At 52.6% G+C, this 22,556-nt stretch overlaps 1 protein-coding gene across 6 annotated transcripts in view; it reads left to right on the top strand.

Annotated features, from left to right (window-relative positions):
- Positions 1 to 1,637: 1,637 nt before the first annotated feature.
- The window catches only part of WT1 (WT1 transcription factor), a 34,767-nt gene continuing 13,848 nt past the window's right edge, over positions 1,638 to 22,556 (top strand). For 2 of the 6 annotated variants that reach the window (XM_040067752.1, XM_040067755.2), the window contains exons 1-5: positions 1,952 to 2,471; positions 6,594 to 6,716; positions 6,868 to 6,970; positions 13,142 to 13,219; positions 21,982 to 22,084. In XM_040067752.1, the coding sequence (XP_039923686.1) occupies positions 2,081 to 2,471; positions 6,594 to 6,716; positions 6,868 to 6,970; positions 13,142 to 13,219; positions 21,982 to 22,084 (798 nt within the window). In that variant the 5' untranslated portion in view covers positions 1,952 to 2,080. Of the gene's footprint in view, positions 2,472 to 2,621; positions 2,794 to 6,593; positions 6,717 to 6,867; positions 6,971 to 13,141; positions 13,220 to 21,981; positions 22,085 to 22,556 lie in introns of those variants that run through there. The other 4 variants (XM_040067754.2, XM_040067756.2, XM_040067751.2 and 1 more) reach the window with 4 other exon arrangements.

The following is a 22,556-nucleotide window of genomic DNA, read 5'->3' as shown; positions in this document are numbered from 1 at the left end:
TAACGAACAAATCTTTCACACTTACGTTACGCGTGGATTTTTGTAATAAATGGATGTACGCGCTAAAAGAGAGATTTTGAAAGGAAATTATCTGAAATAGTTCGCAAAAAAAAAAAAAAAAAAAAAAAGAAATTCACTAATAACAAAAACCGACCGTTATGACTAGTTAGTTTTAAGAGAAAATGAAATTACACTTGGCTACTCCAGTAACGACCTATTTTTATTATTTTTGTTGTAGCAGTTACCCTTTGAATCTTAAAACATCCCTTCAAGGTTGGCGAGGTTCGCGGGAACCTTTGGCGCCGCGAGGGGAAGGAATTCCCGAGGTGTACATCGTCACCGGGAAGACAAGGGGCTCGGCGTGTCCTGCGGCAGGTGAACCTTGACGGCTCTGTCGCTGTTGTCGCCGCCGAGGAGGGTGAGGGTGCGGGCTGAGCGCCCCGGCGGCGTTTGCGGTGCCGCGGTTCTGACAGCGCCCGGTGACGATGGGCACGGGACGGGGCGGCGCGGCCCCGCGGGTACCGTGAGCCGGCAGCTGCCCCTCGCCTGCTCGCAGAAGCGGCACCCGTCACCCCCGGGTGATTATTCATTCGGAGTTCTGCGGATGGGCGGCAGGATTCCCCTCCTCGCCTTCGGCGAGAGCGTGTCCTGCCCCGGCGCTTCTTGGCTGGGCAGTCGGTCTAGGTGGGCTCCCGCACCGCCAGAATCGCGGCACCCCTCGCTGCCGGGGCCGACCCGACCCCTGCCGTGTCTCCTGGGAGGAAGGACCGTCCGGGGATAACGTGTAAGGTGCCCTCGAGGGCCCTCCGGTCGCCGCCCTCGGGATGGACTCTGAGGACCCGCTGTCCAGGAAGCTGGAGAGCAAAGAGAGATTCCGGGCCTTCCCGGGAGCAGTGCCAGGTGAATCTCCCAAAAGCAGGTTACTCACAGGGCTGCTGCGCTCCCCCGCCAGCCCAGCTGCTTCCTTCCCCTCACACACGGGCAGGTCGGAGGGACAGGGACAGGGCCGGGCACCGTCAGACCCGGACCCCCGGCGAAGGGCGCCCAACCCTCCCTTCGCCGGCGGAGCCCTCGGTACCCCGGCCCGGCCAGCCCGCGGCCCTGCGCCCCCAGGGACAGGGAGCGCCCGGGGTGCGGAGAGGGGGCCCCCGCAGGAGCTCATGGAGGCGCAGGTTCCTCCCTCAGCAGGAGAGGCACCTGGAAAGACGCTTTCCCCTCTCAGGAACGGGGTCCGCCCGCCCCGGGTCGTGTCACTTCCCCCGGTTCCTGCAAGGGCGGAGGCTCCTCCGCGCGGTCCCCAGGGCCTGCGACCTCGCCGCCCTCGGGAATCCCCAGGGACATGCACGGAGCTGGCGGGGGAAGTCGGCCAGCACGTACTTACTGGCCACCTGGATCCCTCTAACAGTCCCGCAAGTCTCTCCTAAAGCGGAGGAACGTTAGGGCGAGATTTAGTGGCGCTTGCGCCAGAAGAAGGGTGGGAGTGATGCGTAGGGGAGATATATTCTCCCACAGTCACCTCTCCCCCTCCATCCCCGGCCCTCCTGTGTCTCCCCTCCCCCCCGCGCGTCTGGTCCGGCTGGGTTCAGCGGAGCGGGCTGTGGGCAGCCCCTCGGCGGAGGTTGTGTGAATGGAGGATCGGCGCGGCTGACTCCTCCTCCCCTGCGAGCGCCTCTATTTGAGCTTTGCAAAGTTGAGGGCGAGCAGGCATCCGAGGTGAGGCGTGCGCGGAGGCTGTGCCCCCCTAGCTCGGACGGGCGGACATTCGTACAGACAGACACCCGCACACGCGCGGACACACAGACACACGCGCGCCGCACCCCGCCCTGCGCTGCGAGCGGGTGCGAGCCCGGAGGCGATCCTGGAGAACAACCTTTCCCTGTCGCTGCTGCCGGCTCCCGCAGGGCTGGACCCGGGGAGCTGCGTCGCGGAGCAAACTTCCCCCAAAGGGCTGAGCTCGCCGGCCTGGTGCCTGCAGCCGGAGCCGGCCTCCGGCTTGGCGGGCAGGGGCCAGGTGTCCTGGAACAAGTGCGGCCCGGGGGGAGACTGGCTGCCCGGCGGCAGGCAGAAGGTCTGCGAGCAGATGGGCTCCGACGTCCGAGACCTCAACGCGCTGCTGCCCTCCGTGCCCTCCCTGCCGGGCAACAGCAACTGCACCATGCCGGTGAGCAGCGCGGCGCAATGGGCGCCCGTCCTGGACTTTCCCCCGGGGGCCTCCTACGGCTCGCTGGGGCCGCACTCCTTCATCAAGCAGGAGCCGAGCTGGAACGGATCGGACCCGCACGAAGAGCAATACCTGAGCGCCTTCACCGTGCACTTCTCCGGCCAGTTCACGGGCACGGCCGGGGCTTGCCGCTACGGGCCCTTCGGCGCCCCGCCGCCCAGCCAGCCGCCCTCGGGCCAGGCTCGGATGTTCCCCAACGGGCCCTACCTGCCCAACTGCTTGGAGAGCCAGCAAGCCATCCGCAACCAGGGTAAGGGCCGCGCTGCCGGGCGCCCCGGGCTCGGGGGGCGGCCCCCGGAGGCGCCCGCTCAGCCCCGCAGGGCCGCGCCTGATGTAAACACCGAGCCCAGTCTCTCTCCGCGGCCGCCGAGCAGGGTTAGGCGAGCCGACCCTCCCGAGCCTCCCTTCCCTCCCTGTGCGGCAGCCACGTCGCTCCCGGGAGCTTTAGGAGCCACGAGTTGCTCGCCCCCCACCCCTCCTGTGGGGCAGCGGATGCAGCGGGCGGCTCTGCCAGGAGGGCTGGAGCCCCCCGGCCCCTCCCCGGGTTGGAGCAGCCTCTCGCCTTCGCAAAGGTTTGTTCGGGCCGGAGACGGCACAAGTCCTGGAATGCAGCTGGGGCCCGCGGCCCGAGACAACTCCCTCTGCGCATCTCGGGGGTGATGGGGTGGTGGTGAACCCCCAAACTTCCTCCTGAATCCTAAAAGCGCTGTCCGCACGCTAGTGTTTTCAAGCCCCTTGTCGAATTGACCTCGGGAGGGATGAATATCCCTGGCTGGAACGCCCAAGCAAGGGCGACTCCTCGTTTCTCGTCCGCATCTCCGCGGCCAGGACGGGCCGCGCAGTAACTCCCTGCGGTCCCCGGTGTTCGCACCGCCCTGAGAAGCTCCCGAGGGTTGAACGGCCGGGCAATGGGTCATCCGCGTGTGGCGCCGGGCTCAGCATCTAATCCTTGCTCTCCCAGCGCCTTGCAGTATAAACATTAGCGAGCGTAAACGCGAGGAAGAAAGGGAAAGGGGCCAGAGTGCCCCAACTTGTATAAGACCTTTCGGGTCTCGTTCCTCCTCCTTCAGCTGGCCCCGGAGCGGCGGTGTGCCGTGTTTTGCCCCGCACTGCCCGGCCCCGGGCGAGGCGCCGGGGGAATTTGACCCAGGGGAGTCGGGCAGCCAAGGCGCCGCTGCTCGGGGGATCGGCAGAGCGTGCGTCCCGCCGGAGCGGGAGGAGCGGCCGGGGCCTCTCTGCTTTTAGCATGGGGTTCCCCGCACCCAGCCCGCAGCTCGGGATTGCTGTGCACCGCGGGGGACACAGTACAGAGGGGCTGGCACCGACCGTCCCGGGGGGCCCCGGGCGATTCGGGCTCCGGGGCAGAGCAGAGGCCGAGGCCGGCGGACTTGCTCGGGGCTGGCCGCCGGTGGGTGACCCGATGCCCGGGCGATGTTTGCAGCGAGGGGCCGGGGTTGTTCAGCAGCACGGGAGGTGCCGGGTCGCGGTCCCGGTGCCACCGCCCTGCTGCCTTCGACGCCCGGCCCCTGGCCCCGGGGTTCGCCCGGGTTCCGACGCGGGAAACCGCAGAGTGGGGCAACTGGGCCGTGCTGCCGATCCCGGCTGGGAAAATGGGTAGCATCCCTGGAGCTGGGGAGAGGCTCGGCCGCGCCGAGGCCCCGGAGCCGCTTCGTGCTCCGCGGGGTCCCAGCTCCAGCTGCGGGACGGGAGAGGAGCGGCCCAGAGCCCGCCGGGACTCTGACGGGGGACTTTTGAAGGACATCTAAAAGGATTTTAGACATCGGAGGGGATTTATCATCACTGGACGGAAATAGCGACGAGAAGGTGGAGAGAAGGGCGAGGGCGATAAATTCGAGTTAGCGAGGGACAAAATAGCCACGACCCCGCGCCGTCCTGGAGTCTGGGTTTACCCGCTCCGAGGAGAAACGGAGCCTTGAACGCCCCAACACACGGAGCCCACGCTGGGCTCTCCTGGGGCCCCGCGGGCCGTGCTCGGCCTGCGGCACCCCCGGCCCCGCACGCACCTGTGCGGGCCCAGAGCCGGGGCCAGCGCACTGACCCCTCCGCACAGCCCCGAGCATCCGGGCCCGGCGGGAGCCCGGGGCCGGCGCCGTGGCGGGGAGCAGGGGCCGCGTCCCGGCTCCCTCCCGTGCTCCGCCAGGCCGGGCTGCCTCACCGCGGGGCAGGGGGGTCCCTTCGGCCCGGGGCTGCCTTCCGCACCTGCAGCCCTGGGGCTTAGAACACAGCCATTCTCGGTGACAGGCAGAGAGAGGGCTCCTTCGGCAAGGAGAAATTCGGCAAAGGATGTTTGCCTTTTTTTTTTTTTTTTTTTTTTTTTTGGATGGATATAATGTTTTTGCTTTGGCTCTCCTCAAGGTTGAACTTTTTTTTTTTTTAAAGACGGTTCCTCCGACCGTGGGAAAGACGCTACCTTGGCTCTCGATGACATTTCTGCCAAGTCTAGGATGGGGTGGGGGTTAGGAAACTAAGGCTTTGAAACCTCTGCCCAATTTTCCTCTCCTCTTTTGCCTGCCTCTTTCATCCAGCTGGGCTCCTCCAACAACTGGATGCCTCCAGCGGGCCCCGTTCTCCAGCAGATGTACAACTTTCAATTATTTTCAGCACATTTTAATCAGGCCTAGTTCTGATAACGGCCTAATTAAAGAGACCTCACTATCGGCAGCTCGGTTCAGAACTCAACTTTCTTATCACATTCCTGAAGCTTTGGGTCAGGCAACACCGGAAAATGCGGCCAAAACCTCGTCCTGCTCCGAGCTGAGTTTTGAAGGTCACCGAAACTCTGCGGCGGGCCAAAAGTAACGTAGAAAGTGTCAGTGTTTTCTGAAAGTTAAAGAAGAGACAAAAGGAAACGGGGAAAAGGGAGTTGAAGGTTGAGCCTCTACCCCGAGGGCTGAGGGAGGAGATAAGGAGCGAGAAACAGCTGTGGGATGGGAGCCCGTAAGGTACCGGCCTGTCAACGCTGCCCGCCTCGCCGCGAAAGGAGCTCTGATCCTAGGGTCAGGGGGATGTGGGGGACATTTGGCCGGGAACAAGCTAGTTCCACTCCTATCCCAGCTCCGCAGTCTCAGGGCCGACTTAAAATCACCGCGAAGGTGGAGGCTTTAAAGTCTTCTGGAATATTTTCATTCCTCCTGCGGCTCCCTCCGTTTCTCCCCCTCAGCCGCGCAGGTCAATGAAGCGCTGTAATGTCCCGGGACCCAGCCTGTCAGCAGAGAGAATAAAACGGAGAAGCGACATTCGAACCCCTTTTCTGCCTCTCCGTTTTACTCTCTCCGAAACCCGCTGTGATTACGGATCGTTGGTGAAGGGGAGAGCTGCCGAGCACCCGGCACCGAAAGGGAGCTGAGACAGGCGCCTGAAAACAGCCCCGAGTGCTCCCTCTCGGCTGAAAAAAATCCCTCTCCAGCCGCACGCCCCGTCCAGACGGGTCCGTGAGGGATGCCCGTGCTGGAATAAGCGGGTTCGGGGAGACGAGTGTGAGGGACAAAGCGCTCCTAGTCCCTTCGGTTTCTTTCCCCAGCTCGCGTCGGATTTTTTGTTTTGTTTTGTTGGGTTTTTGTTTTGGTTGGGGTTTTTATTGTTTTGCTTGTGGGTGTTTTTTGGTTTTTTTTTTGTTTTTGTTTTTTTTTTTTTTTTTTTTTTTTGTTTTTTTTTTTTTTTTATTTTTTTTTAAGGGTGACTCTCGGAGGAGCTTGGTTCTCGGGGTAAATGCTGATGAGCCGAGAAGCCTCTGAGATAATATTACTTTGTAATTACTTTTTTAGCTGAAGTTGTTTAGCCAGCTCCAAGTCATTAATGAAAGTTGGTGTCCAAGCACCTGATTTACGATCCCGTGCCTGCCCGGGGTCAGCAGAGGTGGTCTCTTTCCATCTGAATCTGCTCGGCGTAGGAAACAAAATAGGCTGTTTATTATTTTGGAGAGCAATTTTCGCTGAAAGGAGGAGTTTTATTTTTGCACGTAACATTCCGCCTCTTTATTGCAGACTCTTCAGAAAGCCGCTCTTAACAAAATAAAAAGCGCGCAAGATTAAAGGGTAACTTCTAAATTGGAAGCGCCAGACGAGCACGCTGAGCAGATGGAAATCTTCCTCTTTTAATATGAGCAGCAATTAATGAAAACATCTTTTTTTATTACCGAAGCCGAACTGTCCTCTTTAAACAGGAACGAGACTTCCGACTTTCCGCGCCTCGGCACGGCTCTCCCCGCAGAGAGAGACGTGCGGGTGCGAGGGGGCTGCGGCAGAGGGCACGGAGGGGCTCGGGGAGCCTGGCCCTGTCCTCGTCCTCAGCGTGGGCAGCCGGGGGGACACGGCGGAGGCTCCCGCTAAACCCGCTGTGCTCTCTCCGCCAGGTTACAGCGCCGTGGCCTTTGACGGGACCCCCAGCTACGGCCACACGCCGTCCCACCCCGCCGCCCAGTTCACCAACCACTCCTTCAAACACGAGGACCCCATCAGCCAGCAGCCCTCCCTAGGTAATTTCTGCCTCCGCACCGCAGGGCTCTGCGGGGCCTGGGGCAGAGCCGGCGCTGGAGGACGGCGCCCTGGAGACCCCCGCTCAGCGCAGGGCGAGCGGAGGGCTGGCCGCCGGCCCCACGGGTTAACTCTGTGCCGCTCTCTCCGCAGGGGACCAGCAGTACTCGGTGCCTCCCCCGGTGTACGGCTGCCACACGCCGACCGACAGCTGCACGGGCAGCCAGGCGCTGCTCCTCCGGACGCCCTACAACAGGTACCTCGGCCGGCAGGGAGCTTTGCCTGCTCTCCTTGTGCGCGGGTTGTTGCTGGGACGCGCTCGCCCTCCCCCCGCATGCCGTTCGAACAGCTTCTTCTTTATGCAAGGAAACAGATTTATTCCTTCCCTTCTCAAAAAAACCTCCCAAAACCCCAAAAAACACCCCAAACCAAAAACCAACCAAACAAACACAAACAAAAAACCCAACAAAAAATAGCCCCAAACAACAACAAAAATCCCCCACAACACCAACAAAAAAACCCGAAACAAACCCACCCGAAGAAAACAATAACAAACAAACAAACAAAACAAACAAAAAACTCCAAAAAACCCACCCCAAACCAAACGAAATCAAAACTATTAAAAAAAAAAAGAAAAAATTCACACGTAAACCCCAAACTCTACCAAGGCAAAAACCACCCCAACCCTCCCAACGGACAAACAAGCAAAAAGCCAACAAAAACAACGAAGCCAACAAAACAAACAAACAAACAAAACGACATCCCCAAACCCCCACAAAACGAAAGCTAGACGCCGCTCCTTCCGTCGCGGGCCCCGCTGTGTCTCGGAGGTTTCCAGGGCCGGTTCTCCCTCCCCTCCCGAGCCGGGGCTGGCGGCGGCGCCGCTCGGCTCGGGCAGAGCATCCCGGCGGGGCCGGGCGCGACGCGATCGTGTCGGGAGAGCCGCGATCCGGCAGCAGGTGCCGGCCGCCCCTGGGAAACGGGAGAAGGGCTGCCAGCACTCCTTGGGTCTGTCCCGCAGCCCGCCAGGGCAATGAATTCGTGGTTTGCCCTTAACCTCAGCGGGGGAAGCGCTTGGGGCAGCCCGGCTGAGCTGCGGGGCCCCGCGCGTCCTCTCCGGGCCTGGCTCTAGGAGTCCCCGGAGCTCTTCCCCGAGGCCGGGAAGGTGTGGGAATGCTGGCTGGTGAGCAGCAGCAGTGAGCAGAGCGTGGTACAGGCAATTAAAACCCAGCTCCGTTCGAGGGCTTCATCTTGGCAGGCCAAGAGCCGTTCCGATGGCTCCCAGGAGTGATGGGAACTGGCCTGCAGGGAGGTTATTTATTGAAATCGGGGCAATAAACCTATCGGGTTTCCTTGCTGGGAGAAAGGTGCGTCTGGAGCTTTGCTGCAAGCAAGGAAATCTCTTTGCCATCAGACGGGCCCGCGGCAAGCGCGGCTTCCCGGTTTAATTTTTTTTTTTTTTTTTTTTTTTGGGACTGACGTGGGGGCTGGGCGTTGGAGTTTTACAACGTGTTTAGTGAGTAAAAGAAGTTCCCCAAAATTTATTCCTCAACTTTTTGTGAACTTGGAGCCAGTCCCGTATCTCGGAGTTGCTAAGTAACTCTCGCACACAAAACAATGTGCCTGTGCGAAGGAAGCCGCGAGCGGCTCCTCTTGTAGGCCGGTTATATCACCTCAGATTAATCGACACTGGAATTGAGACAACAAAATTCTGTCACTTCCAGAAGCCACTTCGCTAATGAACGTGAGTTGACGTCAAGGGAAGGAGGGAATGAGGTAATGAAGGAAGGAAAGAAGCCTATCCAGAGAGATTAGCTTGCAGAATAATTGGCGGGGCGAACTCCTGCGCTGAAGTGACAGAGATTGCTCGCGGCGCAGGGAAATCTATAAATATGGTTTGGAGGAGGCTTAGGGAGGGCAGCTCCGAGCGGCCGCGGGCAGCCGCCGCCTTCCCCACGGCCCCCAGGGCTCGCCCTCGCCCCTCTCCTGGAAGCGGCAGCGCCTGGAGGTGTGATTCCGATAGGAGAAGGCTGATAGTGTCGAGAGCTCCATCTTCCATGGGCCTCCGTGGAAGGAGGCAGGGGTGAGCGCAGAGCTCGCCTCCCTAACACGGCCACGTCCCGCCCAGCGCCCGGGGACCCGCACCCGGCGCGAGTGGGCAGCGCTGGGCCACGGGGGCCGATTCCCTCCCACCTCAGCCTTGATCCTGCCCTGCTGCTTGGGAGGTTTACGGCTTACTCCAGTAAGATAAGGATTTAAGCCCTTAAGGCTCACAGGAGCCAATATGATGCGTGGGGGTGTAAGCGAGGCAGAGCTCGCTCCGCGTCGAGGGCAGCCCCAGCTGTACAAAGCCTGCTCCCGCAGCGAGGCCCGCACAGGTCGCTGAGCTCGGAGCGGCCTCTCCTTGTGCCCTACCGAACGCGTTCAAATCCGCCTGCAAAGTGTGCTCAGGAAAGCGGATGTGTCGTTGCGGTACAGAAACGGGCGGGACCCATTTCCACATCGCCAACGCCCTGAAAACGACCGCGCTGTCCTTATCCATATTTATATTTATTTGGCAAAATCGTGATTACTGATTTTTTTTTTTTTTTTTTTCCTCCCAATACCGTATTTATTCCGCACATCCTTCTCGAAGATTTCTCCTGCTTTTCTCAGTTCAGGTCAAGTTCGACAGCTCTGCTTTGTCGAGAGATTTCTCGGTCACTACATCCAAGCGCCGGGGCTGGCGACCATGCCCAAGGGCGCTGCTGTGCGGAGTGCTCAGGGAGCGCTCGGGAACGGTGCTCAGCCCCGGAATGGAGGCTCTGTGTTTCCTCGCACTGGCTGGGCACAGCAGGCGCTCCCGTTCGCCTTTAGCAGCGGAGAGAGAGGGGGCATGCGGCAGAGGAGGCGAGCTCGCTAGGGGAAGGCGTTGCCTCTGTCCCCGGCGGGATGCGGCGGCCGGTGTCGCCCTGCACCGCCTTCTCTCTGCGCCTCCCGGGACGCCGAGCAGCGCTGGTTTGTGGTCCCTCGCCCACTCACCCCAGCCGAGGCCGCGGGGCCGCTCCGCCTTGCAGCGCCTCTCAGGGGCGGCCGTCCCTCCGTCACCTCAGTCCGTGTCCAACGGGACCCGAGGGAGGGAAGGGGTGATGGGGAAGGGTGATGCTTCGGCGGGCGGAGGTGGAGCGAGAGGGCAGAGGGAGAGGATGCAGAGGGAGTCACCTCCACCCGATGCTCTCGCTTTCCCCTCATCGCCATCGCTCCACCTGGGTGCGAGGGACCCTTCCGGCTCCCCCGCTCCCCGGCGAGCGCGGCTCCAGCCCCAAGCCGGGGTGGGCAGGAGGGTCCGGCCCGCCTGCAGTGCGGAGGCACTCGGGGCTCAAGAGCCTTTTCTCCCGTACCGCGGCTAAGTCGGGAAGAAAGAAATGGTTGAAAAGATCGTAATTCTTAGGCTGGAAGCAAAACGATCTCTGAAATTTCTCGGCCCTGCTGCTACTTGCTCTCTGTTTATGGCCCGGCCCGCGGCGCTGCCCCGCGCCTGTGGCTGATAGCTGGACACGGGCGACAAAACCCGCGCAGATGGCAAGCGAGCGTCTGTGGGTCCATTAAAAATGGTGATGTGAACTTTTCTACCTCGCGCTGTTTAATGTAGTAAACATCCTCGATGTTGAAAATTTACTGTGAGTCACACTTGCAAAGACTTTAAAAGTGGAGGAGTCTCGGTTCAGATTATAGCTCTTTCTGTGCAGAGGTCAAGAACTCGGTAATACTGCAGTGCAGGCCAAAACAAACTCTATATGATCTACTACTGGTTTCCTTTTAAGTTCCCTTTTTGCTCAGCGTTGACTTCCTTTTATTCCACTCCAACTTACATTAATCCCTGTTGTAGAAATGCTTCCCCCCCTTCCTCTCGTTTCTCTTTAAAAGCATCTTTGTAATGAAAATAAGTTATTTTTAGTGTCTTCTTTGTGGCCGCTCGAAGGGCCAAGGATTCAGATTGGAATCAGAGCAGGCATATCCCTGGAGACTCCGCTTTCCTCCTCCTCAAGCAACCCCCCTCCAAAGCCGAGATTTTGAGAGGAGCTCTTGGTTCCGTGAGATCATCTCACGGTACTGTCAACAGCAAACCATGGAGAGGCGCAAATGGCGTTGGAGACATCCTGTTCTCTGTCACAAGTCAGACGCGAGATGTTGAATCCGATCCACTGCCCGGTGGCCCCCGGGCCGTGGGGGCAGCTCTCATCTCCGGGCTTGAGGGGCGCGAAGCACGGCGGTGCCCACCTGCCTCCCCCCCAGGGCCGATCTAGCCAAAGCCTCGGCAATCCCGGCTCTTTCGAGATGAGAACCCCGCAGCTCCGTGGCTCAGCACAGAAATCTCTCCCCTTGGCCGCTGCCGGCCGCAGAGATGGCACAGACCCCACCTGCAGCCCGTGGGAGGGTGCGGGTTCCGCTCCGCGGGCATCCCGCTGCCCGGGTGTGGCAGACTCGGGGCGCGCCGAGAGCCCGAAACGCGGCGCGGCTCGGCCCCGGCTCCGGGCTGCCGTGGGCTTCGGGCTGGTGTGGGGTCAGGGCTGGTGTGGGCTCCGGGGCCGGGCTCCTGTCCCCCACCACTCATTCCCCGGCTCCAGCCCCCAGCTGTAGGAGGACAAGGGGGGGGGCGAAGGCTGAGGGTCTCTCCTGAGGCTCAGGAGACGCCAAACGGGGCAGAACGGGGTTTAGCGCAAATAACGGGGTTCAGCTCCCAGCCCTCTCCCAGCGCTTCCCACGGCGCCCAGCCTGGCCGAAAGGCGCTCGGGGCTCCCTTCGGAGGCCGGAGCCAGCTCGGGCTCCGCGGGGGAGCCGCGGCCGGAGCGCGGGGAGGGCACTTGGCCGGGCGGGCGCCCGGAGAGTGCGGCGGCGCCGGGGCGCGGGCACCGCGCTGCTCCCGGGGCGCCTTGTCTTGGACGCCGTCACCCAAGGGCGGCATGGAATACAGTGGCTGCGAGCTGTGACAAGATGAATAAGTGTATTGCTTTATGAAAAAGCAAAGGAGGGGGGAAAAAAGTGGATATCGTGGGGGAGGCTCTTATAAATGAACTGTCAAGCGAAAGAAAGTTAAAGGGAAATCTCCTGCTGTAAATGCATCGGGCGGGCACTTCTAATAAAAATCAGGGTCCTGGAGGAATTAATTACAGCAGCATTACAGGAAGAATTCGTGGAATTGCAAAACGTAGTTGGCACAGACCAGCACGGACTGCTATTGCACATGGGGAAACTGCAGGAGAGTTTAACAATTCCTGAGCTGATATGCAGGACATTGTAGTAGCATAATAGCACTTCAGACACACTAATGAATAATAGTGTCCAGTGATACTGACAAATGATATCACGCATACTTCGAGATTGAAGTCACTTAATTTGTTTTTATATGCAAAAGCTTCCCACTGGATTCTGGCTTTTTTTACGTCGCTTCTACCTGCCACGAAGTATATATATTAAAAAAAAAAAAAATAAGAAGAATAAAAAATACCGTCTCCTAATAACAAAATGATATCAATTCACCGCGTAAACCCAGCGAATTTAGGTGTAATTAATCAGCGGGGAGACTTGCGTTTATTGTGAGCGGCGGCTCCCCGGCGTCATTCGCACCGCCCGCCCGAGGGGCCGGGAGCTGGCACCGCGCTCCCCTCTCGCTCTCCGGTCCGGCGGGAGCTGCGCTGCGGGGAGAGCCCGGGGCGGGGGAGCCTGCCCGGCCCCGTGGGGACCTGTCCTGCCAGGACAGCGCTCCCGGGGCTCCGTGCCCGCCTCCCGCCGCCCCTCACCGCGGCCGCGCTGCCCGCGTTTGCCGCTCCGAGCGGAGAGCGGAGCCGGGGGAGCCGCGGCTGCAGCTCTCGCCGGGCTGCCTGCGGTGTGCACCGGCGGGGAGAGAGCCTGCTCCAGCGCTGAGCTTCCTTTATCGCTCAGCCACTCCATTTTTCTCCTGCTTGTCAAGCCCCTCTATGTAGCAACATCCATCACGAGTCACGATAGCTGTTTCACTCCATTACCCACGTGGTCTCTCACACTCTTGGTTAAAATAGTTAAGAGATTTGACTTTTTAAAACAAATAATCATTTGCGTTACCCCGCCGGGCTGCTTATATTCGTTTCGCTCATTTCAATGTGTCAATATCGGATGTTATTTTTCTGCAAGGAAAACGTTTTATGTTGCTATTTCCAGCTCATTACCAATCGTCAGGCTTGCAGATTCAGAGCATCTTTTCTGAGGCACAGATTTCCTTTTCTTTTATTTCTTTCTTTCTTTTTTTTTTTTTTAATTCATAACACATCGATTAAAATGATTATATAAAATAAATTCACTTCCCACTATTCTATATTTAAAACAAATAACAAGGAAATTGTTGACATTCTGATGTTTTGGTTTTTATTTCGTAGCTGCAATTTTCTAATTCTACGTCTTTTCACAACAGTGACAATTTATACCAGATGACCTCACAGCTTGAATGCATGACATGGAATCAAATGAACTTGGGATCCACACTGAAAGGGTAAGGAGCTTTGTTCTCTTCTAACCTGTTGCCCTAGCGAAGCCGCGTTACTGAGCTAACTTTATCTGGGATTTTATCATTTGAATCCGGTCACTTGCACGAAAAAAACACTGTCCGGTCCTGAGAGCGGCTCATCACCTGGCGGTAGTTTGCCGTGTTTTTGATGATCCTTGCCCCAACAGAGGGTCGGGGTGCTGGCTGGCCGTGCCACGGAGCCCAGCTCTGGCTGTGTCGGGGGCTCCGGTGTCACCGGGCAGGGCAGGGCTGGGCTGCGCCCACTCCCGGTGTCCGGACCCCTCCCGGAGGGGCAGCCGTGGCCACTCCGCGCTCTCCTCCTTGAGCCGTCGCCCCTTCCTACCATCCCACTTCCCTTTCCCTGCCTTCGCCAGGCCCCGCGTCCTGTGTCCCGCTCCGGCCGCCTCCCGGTTTCCTTCCTCCGGCCATTGTCGCCCTCCCACCTGCCGGGAAGAGGCTCCGGCCCGCCTCCCCCGCGGGGCTTCCTGCGGCCGGGCGGGCAGGAAGGCTCCGAGGCGCCGCGGGGCCCCGCCGGGGTGGCGGCCGCTGCAGGGCGGGCAGCGCTCCGGTGCCGCTGCCTCCAGCTCCACACCCACCGTGCCCGGGGCCTTCGCCGGTTCTGCCGGGCTGGGGATCCCCCAACGCACCCGGGGGCCGGAGCGGGACCCGCAGGGCTGGGGCGTTACCACATCGTCACCTCCATCCATCCATCCATCCATCCATCCATCCATCCATCCATCCATCCATCCATCCATCCATCCGCAGTGGCTGCCATGAGCAGCAGAGCCAGCTTCGCTTCTTAGCCAAGGGAAAGCCACGGATTGCCTGCTCTGCTCAGAATAGATAATTCACCACTCCGAGGAGATATTTGGCTCTGAAAACTCCCCCGCCAAGGCAGGTATTGCCAACTTTGAGATGTTCTCAGTGTCCAAGCGTGCGCAGTCTCAAGGCAACAGCAGGAGAGGCTGATAAAAGCCTGCACAGATCTGTGCTTTCATATCGCTGTCCACAGATGTGAAAGTCTTGTTCAAGATGGACTTTGTGTACGCTGCTCTACTGCGATAAAGGAAAAAAATATTATGGGTCTCCTTGTAGCTCATAAACCAACGGTGTTTGAAGGTTAGAGTGAGTAGTGTAGTAAACTATCTGCATTGAAGTGAACAAGGGAATTGAGCCTGAAGAAATCCATCAAGGAGCTTTCTTCTGGTTAGAGGAGATCCCCAAATCCTACAGTTGTGCACATTTCACTGTCTTTGCTGCCAATCCCCTCTTTTTAAAGGCTATTTCCTACTTTTCTTCTGTAAGACTTTTTTATTTCCTCTTGAAACTGTACCCTTTAAAGATCAGTCACTGCAATATTAGACACTGTTTTGTCTCTTCTGAAGAAAATATCCTGCAAAATGGAGAAACACACCAACCTTGACTGAGGTCCAACTTATTAAAGCAAGGAAGAGGTTATTCTTTGGGGAACTCAGTGAAAAAAAAAAAAAAAAAAAAAAAGTCACAATAGAAATATTAAAGGAGTACTGAACAAAACAAATGGCTTCTTACTTGTCCAGGAGTCAGACTGTTAGCAGTGTAAAGTATGTGACCTAGGATGCATGAAAAGGGGGAAAGAATCAAGATGAATGATCTATGGTAAAACAAAGCTGAAAGTTTTGGTATAGGCCAAGATTGTAGAATCTGTGGAAAATCAGCGCTAGACATAGCCTCATCACTGGTAATATGAGCCAAAATAGTTATCTGTCTTTTCTGGCTGAGAGTTACAATACACAGTACCTCCAATCTCTGTTGCCATGAACATAAGGTATTCTTCCCAAGATTTACATCTTTAAAATATATGAACTGTTCATAAGTGATTCCCAGGCGTTTAGTGTTTCAGATGCTTTTCTCAATCTCGTAGTTGTAATTTAAGAATTTTGGAGTCAATCTTCCTGTTGAAATATGGAGCTTCTAGATTCTGTCCAATGATGACAGTCCCTGTTTAGCTCCTTGCCTTCAGTTCTCCCCAGCACTTCTTTCTAGCTTCAGTGAGACGTTTGCACATTATAAGAAGGAAGAAAACGTTGCCAGTAAGTTCTGCGAATAGTTAGAGAACTCTATGGTTACATAAAACTTACGGGTCACACACTTTATACTTGACAGCAGAGCAGGTCAGTAGCTTGCTTTTCTGAGTTCATGTTCAGCACAAGTTTAACACACTGAAGTGAAGGTTTTGCAGTGCAATTTAGGTAGTTAGTAGGCAGTTTCTGTGCTGAAGCTGTCTAGAGGAAGAGCACCCTGGTTCTAGTTCTTTGCAATCTTGCCAATATTTGAATGATCAGCTCCAGAATCTCCCCAGCTCAGATTAAAAGTTTGAAATTGGACAAAGAACACTGTCAGGTGGCCAAAGCTGTGTCCTTTCCAGTCATTGTGAAAATCATTCCTGTCGAGTTGCAAGCTCATGAACTTGTGTGTCAGCAGCAGCAAGAGCCTGGCCTCTAAACTCTTGAATGATTTTATCTGCTCACAGCCTGCTTCAGCCTGTGGCTTTGAGGCCATGGAAGACTGTTTTTCCTGAATGCTTTTTCCTCCAGTGATATTTTAATGTTGGGAATTGGAACTGAGAGCAAGAAGTTTCTATGTATCAGTGGAGTTTGGTCTGAGTGCTTTCAGTAGGTGTAAGCATGAGGAATCTGTGTAAGGCATGGCCTGGGAGAAAGGCAGAGGTGGGCAGTAAAAGGTTTGGAGCAGACATCCTGGCCAGCCATTGCTAAATGGTGAAGAGAGACACCTGAAATGAACTGAGATGTTGTCTTCTGCCAGAGTACAGTGCCGTGATGGGCTGGCAGAGGAAGGGGAGAGTGGTGTTAGAGGGAAGCAGATAGAAAAGGCTGCAGCATGAGTTGTAGAGGTTTCTACTCACTGGCAAACCAAAAGGATGTCTGATGTCCCAAGATGACCTTCCCTCTGCCAAGAGCTGTCCCTCGAGAAGAAGACAACCCACTACTGCTACCATACAGTCCAAGCGACTTGAATCTGCATTTTACATTTTCACTTGGGTTCTGAATTCCAAATTGCTTGAGCTCTGATTGAGCTCCAGTTGTTCTCACAATGCACGTGAGAGAAGAGGAGTTCTTTGTGAGCTTGTGTGTGTTAATTGTGTTGTTTGTTCGTCCAGGCATCCCTCTGTCACCTTCTGAACTATGGGTGGACCACAGGGAGGGCTGGCTTGTCTGTGAGCTGTCTCACAAGCTGGCAGCTTCTAGAATCTGAAAGGAAAGCTTCATTGTCAAGGCAGTGAACCTCACTGTGGGACTGGATTTTATCTCCTCAGACTGCTGGCTGATGATTTGTTCCTTGTTGGTGGTATTTTGTTTGGAGCAGCTGGGATCAGATTTATTCTGTTGCGGGAAAGTCAGTGGGTCCCAGACATCTCAAAATTAATGTCCCACACTAGTGGACGCTTTTGCCATTGGTTTCTGGCCTTCACATTTTTGTGTTGCTTTTTCATTTGTCCAATATCAAAAACGCTGCTTCCTTCCACAGCAATCCTAGAGGAATGTGTCAGGGCTACAAAAACCTCCTTTATATTTTGATGTGTTAAGTGTAAAAGTGGCATGGAAACAACTGATACCAAGCAGGAAGTGATACAGCATGGTAGACAAGAGGTGCAGCTAAATTCCCAAGAGCAAGACCCAATTTAATTGTCTCTTCAGCTGCTTGAGTAAAATGCTTCGATCCATATTTCTAACAGTCATCTGAAATCAGGCATAGAACCAGACAACATTTTGGTTTTCCCCTTTGGTTTTGCTTGGATCTTAAACACTCAGCATGTTCCATGGAAATCAGTATTTATTGCTGTTTTCTTGTGCTCACTGTAAGGAATATTAGGTATGACCTCTGTAGAACACCATTAAAACCACAACTAAAACAAGGCAGTGAAAACCTTTCTTGTTTAGCAGTGGTTAGTAAAGGTTTTTCTGTTCAGCATTGGTGATACTATTAGTAAAATTTGGAGGTGAAAAATTTGGGTTTAGTTCTGCAATCAAGATGAGCTGGAAATACGCAATAACCTCCAGTCCCTAATATGGAATTTATCCTTTCCCACTGATAGCTGATAGTCTCGCTCTGAATGGAAGGGTTTGGTAAAATTCTCATTCCACTCAGGTTGATGGGAAAAAAATCCCAAACCAAAGAAAGACTATCGAAGTCAGAAACAGAAGGGTCCCCGGAAAATTTAGAGACTTCCTTTCGTTAGCCAGCTTATTCTCCCATTGAGGATGGCAGAAGGGCCCAAATCTGTGAAATCATGTGTTTTAGTATTCCTTTGCCTTGGAAAGGGCAAATAAAAAATGCAGCTTCATACTCCATGCTCCGTAATAGTATTAGACAAAAACCAGGCAGAAACAGGGTCTTCTATGTAACTAATCAGGATCTTTTTCTGTCTCCATACATATTTTTCCCAGGGTGCTAGGATGGTAAATATTTTAGCAGAGGGAATTAACTCTACTTCTCTTCCTTTATGTTCTGTTATCAACAGGACTAGCCCACACCCTCACTTTGCCTCATTTTTGGCTCTGTTTCTAAACCCTAAAATTCCTGTTCCTGCAGTGAAACACAATTAAATTGAAGCTTAATGTGGTGCCTGTTTTATGTAATCTTGCTTTCTGGCTTTTTTTATTCTTCCAAGTCTGAATCTCATGAATCAATGTGTATTCACATTTCATCTGAAATTTTCTAGCTCTCCTCAGTGTACCCTAAAGCTTCCCTTTTTTGGTTTATGAAATAATAATAAAAAGCTTAACTCTTCAGATTAAGTTGTAGCTGCTTTATACATTAGACAGACAATTTCAGTTTTACAAAGTAAAAATGGTGTGAGAGAGAAATTGCAGCTTGATTATTTTTTAAAATATTCAGATTAGAATGTCATCTTTTATGAGGTTTTTTTTTTTATAACCACTTAGATTGATACAACTCTCTAAAGCTGTTCTGTTTTTCATCACACATTCTCATCTGTAAACCCTTCATTTTTATTAATCTCTGTACAATCTGTACAACTCTGAGATTAATCATTTTAAAAGAGCTACTCTGCGAGTGTTAAGGATTTGCTGGGCTAATGGTAAATGCAAGTGCTTCTAAATACTCTACAGCACAGAGCTCTTCCTTTATAAGTATCAGCCTTTGTTTCCCAGTTATCTAGAATTACATTTTACGGCTGTGTTTCCAGGTCTGGCTGTCTAGATGCAGAGAACAAAATACACTGAGTCCTTTTTTCACCAACTAACTCAAACTCGAAATATTCATAGTCCATTTCTATCTTGAGCAGTTTTGATCGAATTTAAAGGGAGTTGTATGTTTACAAATAATGGCAGAGCTGGACTGTGAGGCCAAATCCTTCAGTTCTCGCTCAAACAAAAATTTGTGTTGGATCCTGGCAGGGAAGTTTGGCTGCATCTGGTCTTGCTTAGTTCTGAGTCCTTTTCGGACCTGTGGAGGGATCAGTCCAGTGTCTCTCCAAAGTGTGACTCTGGGCCTTACCGGGGATTTTTTCTGGCTTTTTTTCTTCTTTGGTTAATTCAGCTGAGCTTATAAGGCATTGTCTCTTTGCTTGCTTAAACACAGAGTGCCTGACTAGAAAAGATGAAAGTTAAGGACTGTCCTACCCTCTGGAGATTTCCATTTAGTTAATGTACTGCAGGTACAAATTCACCAGTCACTTGTATTCCTCGTGTATGTGGCATTGTATCTGCTCATTATCTCTTGCATGCAATAAAGCAGGTGTTTGAGTTTAATAATGGATTTAGATTTGTAGCTGTTCTTCTATCCCTGCTTTTATTATAGTGTATAAACTGCAGCCATATGAAACAAGCCAACTGTGCCAACTGTGATGTACTTTGTGGCATAAATCGTGGGTAAAGCATGGAGTAAAGAGGCTGGAAGAGAAAGAACTCTGTTTCCCCACAGGGTTACTATGGATGCAGAGGGAAGGCTGAACTTCAAGAGAGCAGCGGTGTAGGGACAGATTGTGAAAGCTCCTCCTTCAGTGTTCCAGTTTCCCACTGACTGGAAAGAGTATCCACCCGTTAATTTCTGCCTCCCCAAAGGTCAGATTATTCCACAGTGCTCCATAATGAGTAAATGGTGTTTTAACCAAGAAATCTCTCATGATCCATTTTGCTGTCAGCAGCCATATGGCCATGCTGAGTACCAGCCAATGCTGATGGAAATGTGCCCAATGTAAAATGGGAAATAGGGCTCCTGGTTATTAAAGCACCTCTCCCAGGGAGCTGGCTAAGGACTTAGGATATTATGGGTCAAGGGGCTCAGAAAACAGGTTTTAATCTTCATGGCTTTACAGTTGCATGTGCAGTTTTAGTGAAGCATAGCTAGAAATAAGGGGAGGGAATACGTAAAAGGCTGGCTGTTGAGGATGGCTTCCCAACTGCAATAAAAACTGAGATGGAGATCATCTGGGGGATACCTGTCATTCATAGAGCCATTCCTTAGGGCACAGACAGGGTCTTTGTTCTGCCTCTTACTCCTAGGAGGAATTATTTCAGAACAGACTGGTCTTTACGAGAAAGGTTATCACTGAAAGATGAAAACCATGAGAATTTGGAGGGAAAGTGGGGCTGTGTTTTACGGTATGAGATTTTACTACATATTCCTGCATCTCCTTCTAAAGTTTCTGTCCTGGGAATTCTTATCTGCCTTTGTGTCTGTTGTTTATTGTAGTGTTTAAGGTTGTTAGGACAGGCGTGAAGAGGAGGTTACACTCAGGGTGACCAGTGCTGAAGTTCACATTTACCCTTGATTTACTGCTGTGCTACAGGTCAGCAACAGCTCCTGCTGCAGAACTTCCTCCTTATCAATGGTGGTTCTCATTCCATTCCTGTTTCAAAATGCACTGTGTAAGTTGTGATCAACATGAGTGTCACCATGGGTTGGGGGATTTCAACATCCCTCTCCCCAGCTTTTTCTTCTTCCTTTTTTTTTTTTTTTTTTTAACATGCGAAGACTTACTGCCTTTGAACAGAGGAAAGTTTGATGCTGGTGGGGAATCTGTGCTGATCAAATGGGGACAGCAAATGGCAATTTGTTACTTGAATTAGGCTGCAAAAGGCCGCTTGTGGGCTCTGGGCAGAGAGAAGATCCTATTTATTTGGACATGGTGCATACCTACAGCATAATTTAATCCATTTAAATCATCTAATGGTACCTTCTTTATCTGTTATTACAGATATTACTACAGAACAGAGATCCTTTCTTGCCACCTCTCCATAACTTTTTTCATTATGATCACCTTAAAATCGAATTAAAATTGAAGGAAGCAGAGCATACCTTCCCAAAAGGTGTAGCCTTTGATTTGACCAGGCAGGTGGAACCAGGATTTGAAATTAGCACTTTAGAGCAGTGAAAGAACTGACCTCAGAGAACACCTCTGCCAGGCAGCAGCCTGCCAGTCTCTGCGGGGGTGAATGCTGAGGAGGGCAGCCCACCCTCTGCAGGGAGAGCTGCTCCCAGACTGCTCCCCATTAGACATGTCCTGCATTCCAGCTCCACTGCCTGTTCTGCAAATCACTTAAGAGGTTTAAAACTTCCTTGTAATTCTACTCTGCACATGAACTTTGAGTAAAGGGAAAGGAAGGACCAGTGAAACGAGAGTCTGGACCTCAGGGACCCCTTCCGATTGCTATTGCAAGCATTTGGCAAAGACTGGGATAACATCCTACATATCCATCTTTGTCCCAAGCTGGGTGCCCCGGGGTTTTGTTCTGGGCTTTCTAATTTCTCGTGTTGTGCAGAACATGTACACTTACCATTGCCAATGTATACTTGTACAAGTGATAACGTAATATACTCGCTCAAAAATTAAACCAAAAATGTATTTACGTGATTTTGACATTAGAAAGGCTGCAAACGGGAGACACAGCAATGTTCCAGCATTCCAGACAAGAGAACATAGGATTTTGAAGAACATAATTAGACAAAACATATGGGTGTGGCAACCCCAAAACACACCAAAGTTTACAAATTCTTAAAGTTATTGTTAAAATTTATACCTAGTAGGGATAGGCTGTTTTGTTATTTTATTTTATTTTATTTTATTTTATTTTATTTTATTTTATTTTATTTTATTTTAATAAAGGGTTAATTTGTAGTGCATCCTGTGAGCTGATATGTGGGATAAATAGTTTAGACACTGATTTGTAATCTCTGTTTATGAGTACATGACTGCTATTCTTATAAATGTCATCACTTGCTTGGTAGTATCAGGTAATATCTGAGTCATGAGGTGCTGACAAAAATCCACTGCACTTAATGTGAAACTTGAGGCATTTTGCTCATTCCAAAAGATATTAGCAATAGCCAGCCCCGCGTTTGACTGATAAATAACGTGAACATGTGCACATGACACCGTTGTGCTGCTACGTGAATTTTTTCCTCTTACCTAAAATCTTTCTGGAAATACATCAGAGTTCAAATCATGACAATTTCTGTTTTGTTTTGTTTTTTCCCCTGGATACCTTAATGGATGCTAATAGATGTATGTATGGAGTCAATGCATTATGCCAGCGGGAGCAGATCTGTGTGAATGAAGGCAGAGCAGGTTTCCTTTGGTGAATTTTGCTTGAACCTGGATATCATGCCTATAAAAGCGAACTCTACGAATGTTACTACTGGCTTAGGAAAAGAAACCTCTCACATGGGGCTGAGTACTGAAAAATATTTAATTTTTCCATTATTCCCCTCTTTACTTACAGACATACAGCGGGATATGAAAATGAGAACCACAGCACTCCCATGTTGTACAGCTGTGGGGCCCAGTACAGAATACACACCCACGGAGTCTTTAGAGGCATACAAGTGAGTATTGTGGGGCACTCTTCATAGGGAAGTAAAGCTGCTGCCTGTTTGCAGTGTTCATTCACAACTTCACCCGTGTTCGTAAGCCCATCCTTGGTTTCCCCTTGTTGTCAAGAAATGCTTCACACTAGTGTCCTGACCTCACTGAAGCCATTGAACCCTAGCATAAGATTTCTTTCCGACACAGTAATTTAAAATTGCTCGTCTCTTCTTTTGAAATATATCTGCAAGGCAATACTCCTTACCAGCTTCTCAGGATGGTCCAAAATACATGATCCAGTTTCCAGCTTCTAGCTCCAATCACTCTGGCCATGTGAAGCCCCTGTGGTTATGATGGACTATATTAATAACCACATATATGAAAGTGTTAGATGACATTTGGCTTTTATGTCTTTCTGAAACTTTACTAATTCAAGTGTATTTCCTTAAAACGAAATATGTGATTGTTTCCTAATAACTAAATAATTAGTGA

This window comes from Hirundo rustica, chromosome 6 (genome assembly GCF_015227805.2).
Source record: "Hirundo rustica isolate bHirRus1 chromosome 6, bHirRus1.pri.v3, whole genome shotgun sequence".
NCBI lineage: Eukaryota > Metazoa > Chordata > Aves > Passeriformes > Hirundinidae > Hirundo > Hirundo rustica.
This window is presented reverse-complemented; position numbering and strand designations above follow the sequence as displayed.